Consider the following 12,086-nt stretch of genomic DNA (forward strand, 5'->3'; position numbering starts at 1 on the left):
AGCCCTGAGTCCCAGGGGACATGCAGAGCTGGGTGATGACCTAGCTCAACCTTCCCTGTCTGGTTGCTTCAGAAGCATCTGCTTGTTGCTCTGGGGTTCTGGGAATTTATCCCTTCATAATGCAGTCTTAGCATAGTGAATAAAACCTTAGTCTCTGCAAAATACCATTTGTCAAGGAGTATAATATGACATCATTGAGATTGTTAACTACTTCATTAAAACATTTCACTGGGTCTTTTACAATAGAGGATGTAAAATAGAGATACTTCAGTATGTAATGTGTTGTTGGTCAAGTTTAATGTCTCTGGCTTCTGATACTATGATAAAACATGGACCCAAACCAACTGGGAAGGGAAGGATTTATTTCATCAAACATCTCTCAGGTTATACTTAATAGCTGAAGAAACCAAGGCAGGTACTCAAAGTTTGGAACTGGAAGGAGCTGAAGGGCCAAAGCTGAGAGTACAGAAGAATGCTTACTGACTTGCTCTCTGTGGCTTGTTCATCTTGTTTCCTTATACAACACCCCAGGACAATGTGCCCAGGGGTGCCACTGCCTACAGGGGACTGGGCCCTACCACAAAAATAATGATTCAAAACAATATCAAAATAATAATCAAAAAAAATGTTCCATATAGATGTTTACAGGAAATATGATGGAGGCAATTCCTCAGTTAAGACTTCCTCTTCCTAGATGATTCTAGTTTGTGACAAGTTGACAAAAACTAACCAGAACAAGGTGATTAGCATTCCTTCCGAGTCATTATCATCAACCTACGTGTGTGTGTGTGCGCGTGTGTGTGTGTGCGTGTGTATGTGTGTATGACATTGAGAAATTTGAGAAATAATTGGATAAAATATTAGTTTGTGTTTAAGGGAATTTGTTTTAGTGCAAAACTTCCATTTCAAATACTTCCCTTTAAACATCAAAGCTCAAAGTGCGTTTTGTATCTTAACCTTATTTGGCTATGGCAATGAACATGAAGTATGAATCAAGATGGGGCTGTAAAGACAGCTCAATTGTTAAGAACATTTGCTTCTCTTTGCATAGGACCCTTGTTTGGGTCCCAATGCCCACACGTTGCCTAACAATGACTCTTAATTCCAATTCTAAAAGCTCTGACACCTCTGACTTCTAAGGACACTACATGCATACAGCGCTCATACGTGCCTACAAGCAAAGAAATCATGCCCATAGAGTAAGCAGATAAATCTTTTAAAAAGTATGAACCAAGTTATCCATAGAGCTCTTGAATTATTAACCCTCCTCCCAGAACATGTAGCTTCTAGAATGAGCAACTCACAGACAGACTTGACAGATGTGACTGACTATCCAAATAACAGTTGCTTGTTGAATAAAATATTGCTTAGAAACCATTCAATGTGACTTGGAATAACGTAACAAATGTGAGATGTCAGTTTGCTACCAGGCAGCTCTGATGTTTGCTAGGCCTCAGAAGCAAGCTGCTAGCAGGTCACCTGGCAGCTCAGGTCGACTGGCCTTGATTCGCTGATGACCCCAGGGTGTTGCTGAGGGCTAGAGAACCAGTCATACCCTGTGAGCAAGCTACAGGCCCAATGAAATACAAAAATTGGAAACTTGGGAATGATCCCTTAGGATTGCATAGTCATTTTCTCAAGACACAGTTTCTCTGACCTCTGTGTTTACGCCCACCAGTGAAGAGAACTAGAGACCCCATGCATGGGTGGCCCTGGCCTCAGAATCTACTGTGACTGGACCCACACAGGTCTGCTGACAGCATCAGCCGCTGCCCTATGCTCTCAAGGATCTCCAGGTCCTCTAATCAATGAGGCCACAGCTGAAGGGCTTCAAAACCGGCATGGGTCCCACCTGCAAACTTCAGAAGTGTCCTCACCAGAGAAAATCCCGCAGCAGAAGCCTGCAGTAGCCTTTCTGTGCAAACAACTGTTCCCCGCTTCTGAGGAGCCTGTTTAACTTGTATATTAACATGGTTTGTGTGAATACACAAGAGTATATTCAAACAACAAATTTTGAATGGATATCCTAATTGCTGAGTCTCTTATAACCTACAGGCCCTTGCTCCCTCTGAAGCTATGCAAATGTCACCCACCACTACCTTGGTAAATTTTAAACAACTCATTCCAGGGTCGATGGATTAAAGCCTGTTACACTATCTCAGAGCCTTTGCTTTTTCCACTGAGCCTGCTCATGTAAAACAAACGAACAAAAAACAAACAAACAAAAAAAATTTAAATAACTGCTTCAAAAAGAGGCCACTACAAGAGACCATACATACAGGTTTTAACTGAGCACTATCAGATGAGTTGCAAAGACACAATTACCAGTGAGTGTAAGCAAGGGCAAGGTTTTCAGTTCTTTTAATACTGAATATTTGCTTTTTAGGGTATACTCATTATGAGTATCTTTAAGCAGACTTCTACTTAGGGCATCATTGGCAAACACTGTGATTAGTATGTCCTATGAACTGTCACTAGATGGATCAAACATTTGCACAACTTCCAGAGGAAAAAATAAAGGGAACCCCCCCCCCCCAGTCACTGGATTTGTGTGTATGCACTTGACCCTGACTTAATGCTCACACATCTGATTTCCCCAAGGAGAAAGAAGGGTTCCTGGCCATAGAAAGTCTTCTGTACATTGAATGCAAACATGTTAACGATGACCTATAACCAAGGTTTCTGGGGGCGGGGGGCGGTGAAAAAAAGAAAAAAAAAGTCTCTATTCCCACAATTGGTAATGTGGGTATAGCTACTTGGCTTCTCGATGGCATCTTCTCTGGTTTTTAGGCTGTTTCTTCTAAGTGCACTGTGTTCCTGAGGACAATGCCAACGTCTTCATCATCTTAATACAGTTCGAACAAGAAGAGGCCATGCTTTAACGAGCATCTATGTCCCAATTAACTTTGCTCTGCAGCTCCAAACACAAATATTCCCATTCTTAGTCTCAGAAACAGGACTACAAAAATGAGCATGAGATGGCAATAGCTTGATAAGCTGTGGACCCCATTAGTAATCAACCCTGGTTGAGAACACAAAGATGAACCCTCTTACTTTTTCTGTACATGAAACCTTTTTCAAAGATCTGCAGTTAGGATTCATACCCCAAGTTTACACAGGAACATACAGGTCCTGGGGTAACCCAACACTGTTCTCTATTCCCCCACTCCACCCCAAATGAGATAAAAACAGAAACGCCATTTATTTAGTAAGCAGAACGCCTACTCATTTTGAGCTCTTGAGTATCTGGAAACCGCCCTACAACATATTGGCAGAGTATGGCGAGCCTAATCAGAAAGGGAAAAGCCATGAAACCAGTCAAAATGTTTCACGTGTGAGGTGCACGGGCCTGTAATTCCAGGCTGGGGAAATGCAGGCACAAAGGAGGATCAGGAATCCAAGGGTAGCCTGAGGTTTCAGAGCCAATTCAAAGCCAGTCTAGGTTACAGGGAAACCTTGTCTCACAAAAACATGTCTTGCTCAATAATGAATTAATAGTTCATTGTTTTAAGTAGAAACTAGAGTAAAATTCGGTTAGGAAGCAGCAAAGTCATTGTTTAACACAAAACTACTCAACACCATTGTGTCAGCTTAAAACTCTGAGAACTGACTGCCGACTTCGGGGAACAACCAGTTGTGCCTCACATGATTACACAGAACTCGGAGACTGATGGGAACTGCACTGCTACACATTTCCGCTTAAACATTTCCAAATGTTTAAAGAGGCTTGAACACACACGCGTGTGTGACTTCTGGCACTTCCCCAATAAGATGCTATAAAAATCTAGTTCGGTTTATTGTGCCTTCATCACTCACAATCTAACCGAAGCTGCACTGGAAAGAATCACAAGATGGAAATTTCTTGCACTTAGCTAAATACTTTTTTATTCCACAAACACTCTTCTTAAATGACAGTCGTTGTAATGTAACTGGACAAAGACACTTTGACAAAGGAATCTTGTGTTTTCCAGCATTTCACAAAACCAGTTGAGCTGGGAATTCGGTTTTCACTAACACTGAAAGAAGTTGGCAGTGATGCGGGTAACACAGGCACAGTGCTCTAAAGATTTAACACAGTCTCAAGGTTGGATTAGGATCCCTGGATTCTTTCCTTAGGACCTAATCTACAAAAACTCTTCAATATAAATCACAAATAATTTACAAAATGAACAAAAAAACTTAGTCCCGATGTTAACCACAGTATTTCTGAAATGGAGAGTGACAATTTTGATTTATAAAATCTTCACATTTAAACTCAGAAGCGACCTTCATTTTAAGCTGTGGTAAAATAGCAAAACTACTCAAAACAAATTTTCTGAGACAGCAGGAGCCCTGACAAGGTAGAGTCCAGTGTCAGCACCACTAGCTCAACTGTTTCTGCCCATGGTTTCCTCTAATCTTCTCTAACAGGAGATGGGTGTGTGCCGCTCGTAACAGTTCCAAGAGCGCAGCAGCGTTTGTGAACACACGCTTGTATTATCATTCAGACACACTGGGCGTGACTCCCAGCACTACAAAATACAACACATTAGTAAGGGTAATCTATATTTTCAGAGACTAAATACATAAGATGAATATTCAGAACATCGTGCTTGTGGCTAATTTTAGAAGCACACATGCATATACGCATCTTTAGCTGATCATTGAACTACAAAGCTACCCAAAGAGCTGTGTGTACTGTTAACAGTGGACAAGATATCGCCATTCCTGCACACGTAAGGGAAGCTGATTACGCTTATTGTCCAGAACCCTGATAATGTATGCAATTTCTTGACCACCTTAATATGTCCTGTCCTCTTTGCTCTTGTTTTGTTTTTATAAACACCAAGACTTAAAGACCAATTATGAAATAATTTCCTCCTTTATGAAGTTTGCAGAAGACACAAGAGATGTCATTTCACATTAACGTAGCAAACCGATTTTCTAGTGAGATCATTGCAACAAAGACATGGCAGCACGTCACTAACAGTTACATAGGGAACTACACGTGCTATTTATTTCAGTTACAAAATAACGCTTTATCAAAAATATGTTCAGGTGTTCACATTCATTTACATGTGAAGGTTGTAATGAAGTCACAGCTGATGTAAAGACAAAAATAACAAAGGTATGTTATATTCTTCAAAGGTGTGTAACTCCACTAGATACTTGGGGTTCGCGTTTCTCAATAACTCATATTTTGGTGCTTCTGAATGTGACATATAAAGAAATAACCTAAATAAATAAATAAGAAATAACCAGCCTCCCTAAAGTCTTGTGACTTTACTATATAAACAAGGCCCAAGGCTGCCACAAGGCTCAGAGGAAACACGGGAAGTTGCAACAGTGCTGTTAAATGACTGACTTACCATTTGGCACAGCTCCTAAAGCTTCTTCAGTCAGTACAGGAATAGCTTAGTTCATGGCAGGAGTCTCGGGCCTCGAGATGGTTACAACACAGGAGTAGAGAAAAGTAAAAGTAGGAAGGAAGAGGGTGAATAAGCCCATGCGGGTATTCAGCTGGCATATGGGTAACCGCCGGTCTGACAGATTCCCCACACAGGCTGGTATTTCTGAGTCCTGGAGCATGGATAATCAGATCCAAATGTGGCCCCACAATCCAAACCTAGCTAAACAAGACTCTCCAGTCTCCATTCCTCACCCGTGTGACTAGGACTTAAAACTCTAACAGGAGAGCAGGTGTATCCCTTAATAGTGATTTCTTCCCGCTGAGAAACAACCTGGGCGTGGGCACTGTCCCCACTCCACTCTTACATCATCTGAATTTTCTTTGTTTTTAATTCCTCAGGCGACAGCAACCAAGGTTGGGATCACTTAAGGTTAAGGCTTTCATGGGATGTGACTCTTCTGAATACACACGGCATGTCTACTATTGAAAAGGTGCCATCTTGACATTCTGGGGACTCCTTGTCTAGCTGTTAAATGTTCATAAAGTCATTACTGCAGCGAAAGTCTCGTGTGGTAAAAAAGTTTTCCTCTGCCATCTGGTACAACTACTTCAATCAAGACAAGAGAGAGCTCTCAAGTCGAAATATTTAACCTGTGCTCAGTTTCCAGTTAACTCTAGACTGGGGCCAAGGAACTACCACTGAGGTAACTGTGAAGGCTTGCCTTCCAACAGCACTCTGAAGATCTTGGAGAAGGGGGGTAGGGGGAGAGGCTCACACGAGAGAGCAATGCCAAAGTCAGAACACTGCAAGTGAGAAATGTACAGAACTTCTGGAAGAGACAACGCTGTGACGTCCTTTATCCCTGATTAAGTTGTACAGAGATAAATTCACTAAGTCTGAATTCCAGCTCCTGCTCTGCCAACAGCTCAGAGGTGCACATACTATTTGTTGTCAAAGCTGAGACATACTCTGGCAGCTCTTCCAAAACAGTGAAGACACCAAGCGTTCTCAAGAGTTGACATGACCAAATCTTGATGGTATGTTCTTTAGCTGGTGGTGGCAGCTGAATACATGGGTTTTGTTTTATATTTTTAACAAATGTGTTAGAAGTATCCAGCTTCTCCACTGTCTCCTGTTATGCTTTTTCTTGTTTATAGAACTAAGAATGCAACTAGCATGTGGCTCCGTTGGTACAGTGCTTGCCAAACAGACACGTGGTTCTGCGTTCAATGACCGGTAAAGCATAAATTGGGTACAAGGGTACATTCCTCTAATTCCAGCACTAGGGAGATGGTCAGATGTTCAAGACCATCCTCAAATACGTGGTAAACTTCAGGCTGAGCTACATATATTCTGCTCTGGGAGACAGAAAATGAGGATAAATATTCAGGGTTAGGTGTGATGTTGGAACTTCATGAGACAAATGGATCCACATGTCTAGTTAACAGCAAGGCAAACAAGCAAGATGGACACTGCTGTCTATTTCACATGAATACCCTCATATTCTACTCTGTACAGAGTAGAATTCAATTATTCACTGAAACTGGCCATCAGTAGCTAAATCCAAACAGAGTGAGGAAATAACTTTTATAATTTATGTTTGCATGTAGTTACTCCAAGATGGAGAGAGAAAATAGTACAATTCAGTCACTGAGATGCATCTAAAAGCTTGCCCTCAAAAATTATACCAGGTTATTATGTCTAACAGAACTGCACATCACTGATAGATCCACTAAGACAGGACTGGGATTTATTTAGTTAGTTCTTGATATTTCCTGAAATAAATTACATGATCTGACTTTCTGTAATAGTTACAAAGAAACAAAATACAATCATGTAGAAGTGTCCCAAGTAAGTAATGGAACATGTCAAACAGCCCAGGCTACTAAGTGATAACTGAGATTGTGCACTAAGCCTGGGTACAAAGTGACCAACCTGTAAGGTCACATGACCTGAGAGCTGGAACACACTTAATGCAAGGATGGCTACGTCCAAGAAAACCTCGCACTTGGTTCTTAAAGTCACTGTGACCACCTCCCCAATGAGCTTGTCTCCTTGATTGTAACAACTTTCAGTAGCTCAGAGGAACTACCGTGACTTTAGGAAGTAAGCTACACAGTACAAGGCAAAAATGACCACTCAAGAAGGTAAGACGGTGAACATGAAAACAATCTTTCAGTCCCAGAATTCTTCTGGATCATGTGTGGGTATGTTTGGGAGTGACTTTTTTTTCCAGAGTAAGGATTGCATAAAGACATTGGAGCGACTGTGCGAGGAAAACGTTAAATACTTTAACTCCAGTCTGCCTGAGATCTGTGCATAATATACACCACCGATGTTCGCAAGGCAAAGATTACAAAGGAGCAGCACTTCTAAATGAACTGATCGCCTGACCAGTTTTACACAGACCATAGCAGTAAGCTGTGTGCCACAAAACAAAGCTCAGGGAAAAACACACAGTCTTCTAAATTCCAACTGTTTATACCACAGTTTTCTACAACAGGAAGTTTTTTTTAATGTAACCAAACATGTACTCACACTTTGCTAAGCATTCTATACTGGTTAGTTCCCATTGAGAAATAACACAACTCTCAATCTGCTTAAATCTATGAAATCCACCAGAACAGACAATGAACACTCGACCTTCTGTGAAGAAAAATGCTCTGTTCAGGTCTGGATGTCTGTTGTTACCGAGGGGCCTCTCCCTCTGGATCCGGCAGCAGTTTCCGGCTATCCTCTGGACTAGCCAGGAAAGATGACCTCTGCTCTACCTCCTTTTAACACTGAATCCCAAATAGAAATTGGTACTAGGAAACATAGAGCAACCTGAGGTAAAAGCAGGTGAGAAAAACATGGTAATATTCTAGAATTTAACTCTTTCTACTGCCTTTTTCGGATTTGTATGACTATTATAAAGAACCTATAGAAACTGTTGGCAATGGCACCGAGTCCAGCACTTGGCCTTGAACCCTCTCCACAAGCTAATAGGTAGGAAAGGGGCTAACAAATACCTTACACCAGTCAAGACTCCTGCGCAGGAAGCGGTAAATCTGTGCACAATTCAGACCTAGGTGTCTTCTGACAGCTCTTTCCTAAGAAATAGAAACATTTACTCTCTCACTCGTGGGATATGGGGGAGGGAGGGAGGGAGGGAGGGAGGGAGGGAGGGAGGGAGGGAGGGAGGGAGGGAGAGAGGGAGGGAGGGAGGGAGGGAGGGAGGGAAGGAGGGAGGGAGGATCATGGCTTCTGTGACCTCTGACCAGGCAAACAAAAAGAACATGTTCTCATCTTAACCTTTTCTAAGACATCCTCTTTTGGGGAGAGGGTAGGAACTCTTTCTCACAGCTGCAGGAGCCGGTGACCCAAGGCTGGGAGGATGAAGCCCCTTGCTCATATTAACAAGACAACAGCGAAAGCAGGGCATCTGAATGAACATGGTTTGGAAGACTGACAGCACCCCCTTCCTACCTGCCACGCTGTGACCTCTATGTACCTCCATAATAAATCCCTGGGGCTTGATATCTTTGAAGCATCTTACATTTTACTTCCCTAATATCCTGCCTAAAAGTTTCTAAACAGCTTTCTTAATACCTTTCCATGATACGTACAACTTTTCCTCACACTTTGGAGAAATAAAATTACATACAAGAAAGTTCAGATTCTCCAAAGGCACACAGTCAGTCACACTGGTAAATAAAGGATGTTTCTAATAGCAAGCGGACAGAAGCCCCTGTCGCCTACCGTCACAGAGCTCACACATAAGAGTAAGTGAGGCAGCAGCAAGAGCGATCTGTCCACACGTGGGCAATGGCGCCTTGATTATCTCCCCATACATACGAACTCTTCACTCCCAGCTCCACGTTTAAACCATGTAGTGTTGCTATGAGAACTCAGATATGAAACAGCTGCTTCGGGAACATTTTCCACAGTACTGCGTCATTAACAAATGGTTTCTAATGAGCCTCAACTGCACACAGTTCGTAACAACAATGTATTTATTACTCCCACTCAGTGGTTCCCGGGGGCTTTGATGTTAGGTCATACATAATCCTAGAAATTCCAGGAATCTTCTTTATCTCAGTGACCATCTTTAGCACGACCTGTTTACAAAACAAAGATTATAAGAAAGAATGAGAATCCACCGTATATTCAACAATCCTTAAGGGCTTATACTTGCCCCTTAAAATTAAAGCATGAACTATTTTGGCCATTTTTCTTTACATAAGACAGATGGCTCTGATTAAACTTAGATAATATCTCTCTGTAGGTAAAGTGACTTAAAGTCAGTACTCCTCAAAGTGTCTGGCACTGCAATAGCATCCAAACATGTCACTTTATGTGTTAATACTTCATAAATTATGAGTTCAACTGTTCACCTGCTATTGTGTAAATAACTCCTTTGAACACTTTGGTGGAAAGGCAAGTGGTGAAAACATGGAATTGTAGGGTTCGATTGCTACAGTATTTTCCTAGCTTGTACAAGACTCTGGGTTCAATGCCCAGCAAGGTGGTACATGCCTGAAATCCCAGTGCTTGGGAGGCAAAGGCAGGAGAATCAGAAATTCAAGATCATCCTTAGCTGGAGGTTCAAGTACAGCCTAAGAAAAATAAGATTCATCTTTAAATAAAAAATATAATTGTTAATAGTATCAAATCTCATTCTTATTTCTTAAAAAGTCCAACTCTTCTCCTCTTCTGGATTGTCCATTTATATGAGAACACTTTTTATAGCAGTGAACTCAGCAGGACTAGGTTACTTTCTATGTAGCCATCAGAACAAGCAGACATCTGGAAGCTGTCTTGAATACTAGGTGGAGACAGGAAGGAAGGATGAGCGCATCTGTCACGGCCTATTTGCACCGCTGTGCTATGTAACAAGTGAGGCACTGATGTGTGCGTTAGAAAAGGGAACACAAATTACCTCTACGGGAATCTCATTGCCAGGCGTAGCAGGCACACCAGTCATGAAGTCACTAGTAATAAAGGTCCGAATAACCACAGATCTCTGGCATGAGGGCTGCTTCTGAAGTGGATCTCGATCGAAATGTAATGGGGTCAAAATCACTGGCATCTGGCTGATTTTCCCAGCATACCCTAGAGAAAGAAACATGTAGTGCTTATCATCCCCACACTATGGAGAAATACTCTAACCTAACTCAAGGAAACCCTACAAAGCATCTCCAGCATCCCTCCCTCTTTCTCCACCACTTACATACACTGGGACACTCATCACACACTTAATCAAATACTCTACAGTATTGAAAGTGGATATAGCAAAATTTTATGTAGGTGTGGTAGGTCACATATGTACTCTAAGCTCATGGGAGGTTGAGACACAAGACCTCCAATGTCAGAGCTATATACTGAGTCAATGTCAAACTATATACTGAGAGCTCATCACAAAAAAATAAATAAGAAGCCAGACGGTGGTGGCACACGCCTTTAATCCAGGCACTCAGGAGGAAGAGACAGGATCTCTGTGAGTTCAAGGCAAGCCTGGTCTAGAAGAGCTAGTTCCAGGACAGCCAGGACTATTACACAGAGAAACCCTGTCTCGAGAAGAAAAAAAGAAAGGTGAGACATACATTAAGGGAGAGTCCATTTTTGTTATTTCAGGTAGTCCTGCATTCTATACTGCAAATGCCAATTTAGTTAACACTAGCCCACTCTTCCCAGGGGAAATATAAGGATCAGTTCCTATAAACCTCTGATCAAATTTTACTCTCTGCAAATCCAAGCTTTAAGTGCATTTCTGTTTAAAGACATCTAATTTAAGATGTGTAAAGACCATCAACACTGAACTGGCCCCTGCCTTGACTTCACCTTCAGATGCAGCACACCACAGTTTTCTTGTGTCTGGGCCCAGCTAGCTCTTCGGTGACACACATTTGCTATTTTTCAATAGCAAAAGTATCAACCACAAAAACCCTGAAAATGTTCAAAGCAGAGCAGCAAGCGGACAATGACAAGAACACTGTCTGCAAGCTGAGACACGAAGACAGTTGCATGGGCCACCTCAACACCTGCAACACAAATATGGCGTGCACACCATTGCTACTCTGGGTGCCTGTAAATGGCCACAAAGAAAAATTCATTTTATTTGAAAGGCAATATTACAGAACCTCCCATAATTGAAAAGCAAGAGCTACATCCTACTGCTAGCAACATCTAAAAACCTTAAATTGCAGTATATAGTGATAAACAGAAAGAGCTACTTACCAGACTCCCTGAGAATGTTATGGGCCTCAAAATCAGCTTGGCGTAAAGTACTGAGCACCCCCGTTGTCAAGAAAGTGGGAGTGACATCTGTAGGAGGCTCTTTAACTGGTGGGCCAAAGATATAGACAACTCTAGATGGAAACACACCAGAGAGAACACGCCACTGTCAGGGACTGTACTTGGGACTTTGGTTCACCTCAGAGCAGTTCAATGTGGCATGTTCCTGTGGATTTGGAAGTCTGGCTTTCCCAGCTCTCTCCTTAACACACCCTTCCAGGTTAACACTAAAAGGAAAGTTTCAAGTTTCTGTAGCAAACTAAAGACAAAAGAAGTCTCAAGCAACTCTTGTTGGTAAAGCAAATATGAAAAAAAAAAAACTGGAAAGAAACAGCTATGAAATAATATTTAATCAGCACTTCTGGCTCTAAACTGAGGCTTTGGTAAGAAGTGGTAAATATCCTTTATTTGATATTATAT

The 12,086-nt window shown here is 41.8% G+C and overlaps 1 protein-coding gene across 2 annotated transcripts in view; it reads right to left on the reverse strand.

Annotated features, from left to right (window-relative positions):
- Positions 1 to 3,923: 3,923 nt before the first annotated feature.
- The window catches only part of Gmps (guanine monophosphate synthase), a 50,045-nt gene continuing 41,882 nt past the window's right edge, over positions 3,924 to 12,086 (reverse strand). For both annotated transcript variants that reach the window (XM_057756925.1, XM_057756926.1), the window contains exons 14-16: positions 11,610 to 11,740; positions 10,312 to 10,484; positions 3,924 to 9,490 (exon numbers count right to left, since the gene is read on the reverse strand). In XM_057756925.1, coding sequence (XP_057612908.1) covers positions 9,389 to 9,490; positions 10,312 to 10,484; positions 11,610 to 11,740 — 406 coding nt within the window. In that variant the 3' untranslated portion in view covers positions 3,924 to 9,388. The remainder of the gene's footprint in view (positions 9,491 to 10,311; positions 10,485 to 11,609; positions 11,741 to 12,086) is intronic.

Source organism: Chionomys nivalis, chromosome 24 (assembly GCF_950005125.1).
Source record: "Chionomys nivalis chromosome 24, mChiNiv1.1, whole genome shotgun sequence".
Lineage (NCBI taxonomy): Eukaryota > Metazoa > Chordata > Mammalia > Rodentia > Cricetidae > Chionomys > Chionomys nivalis.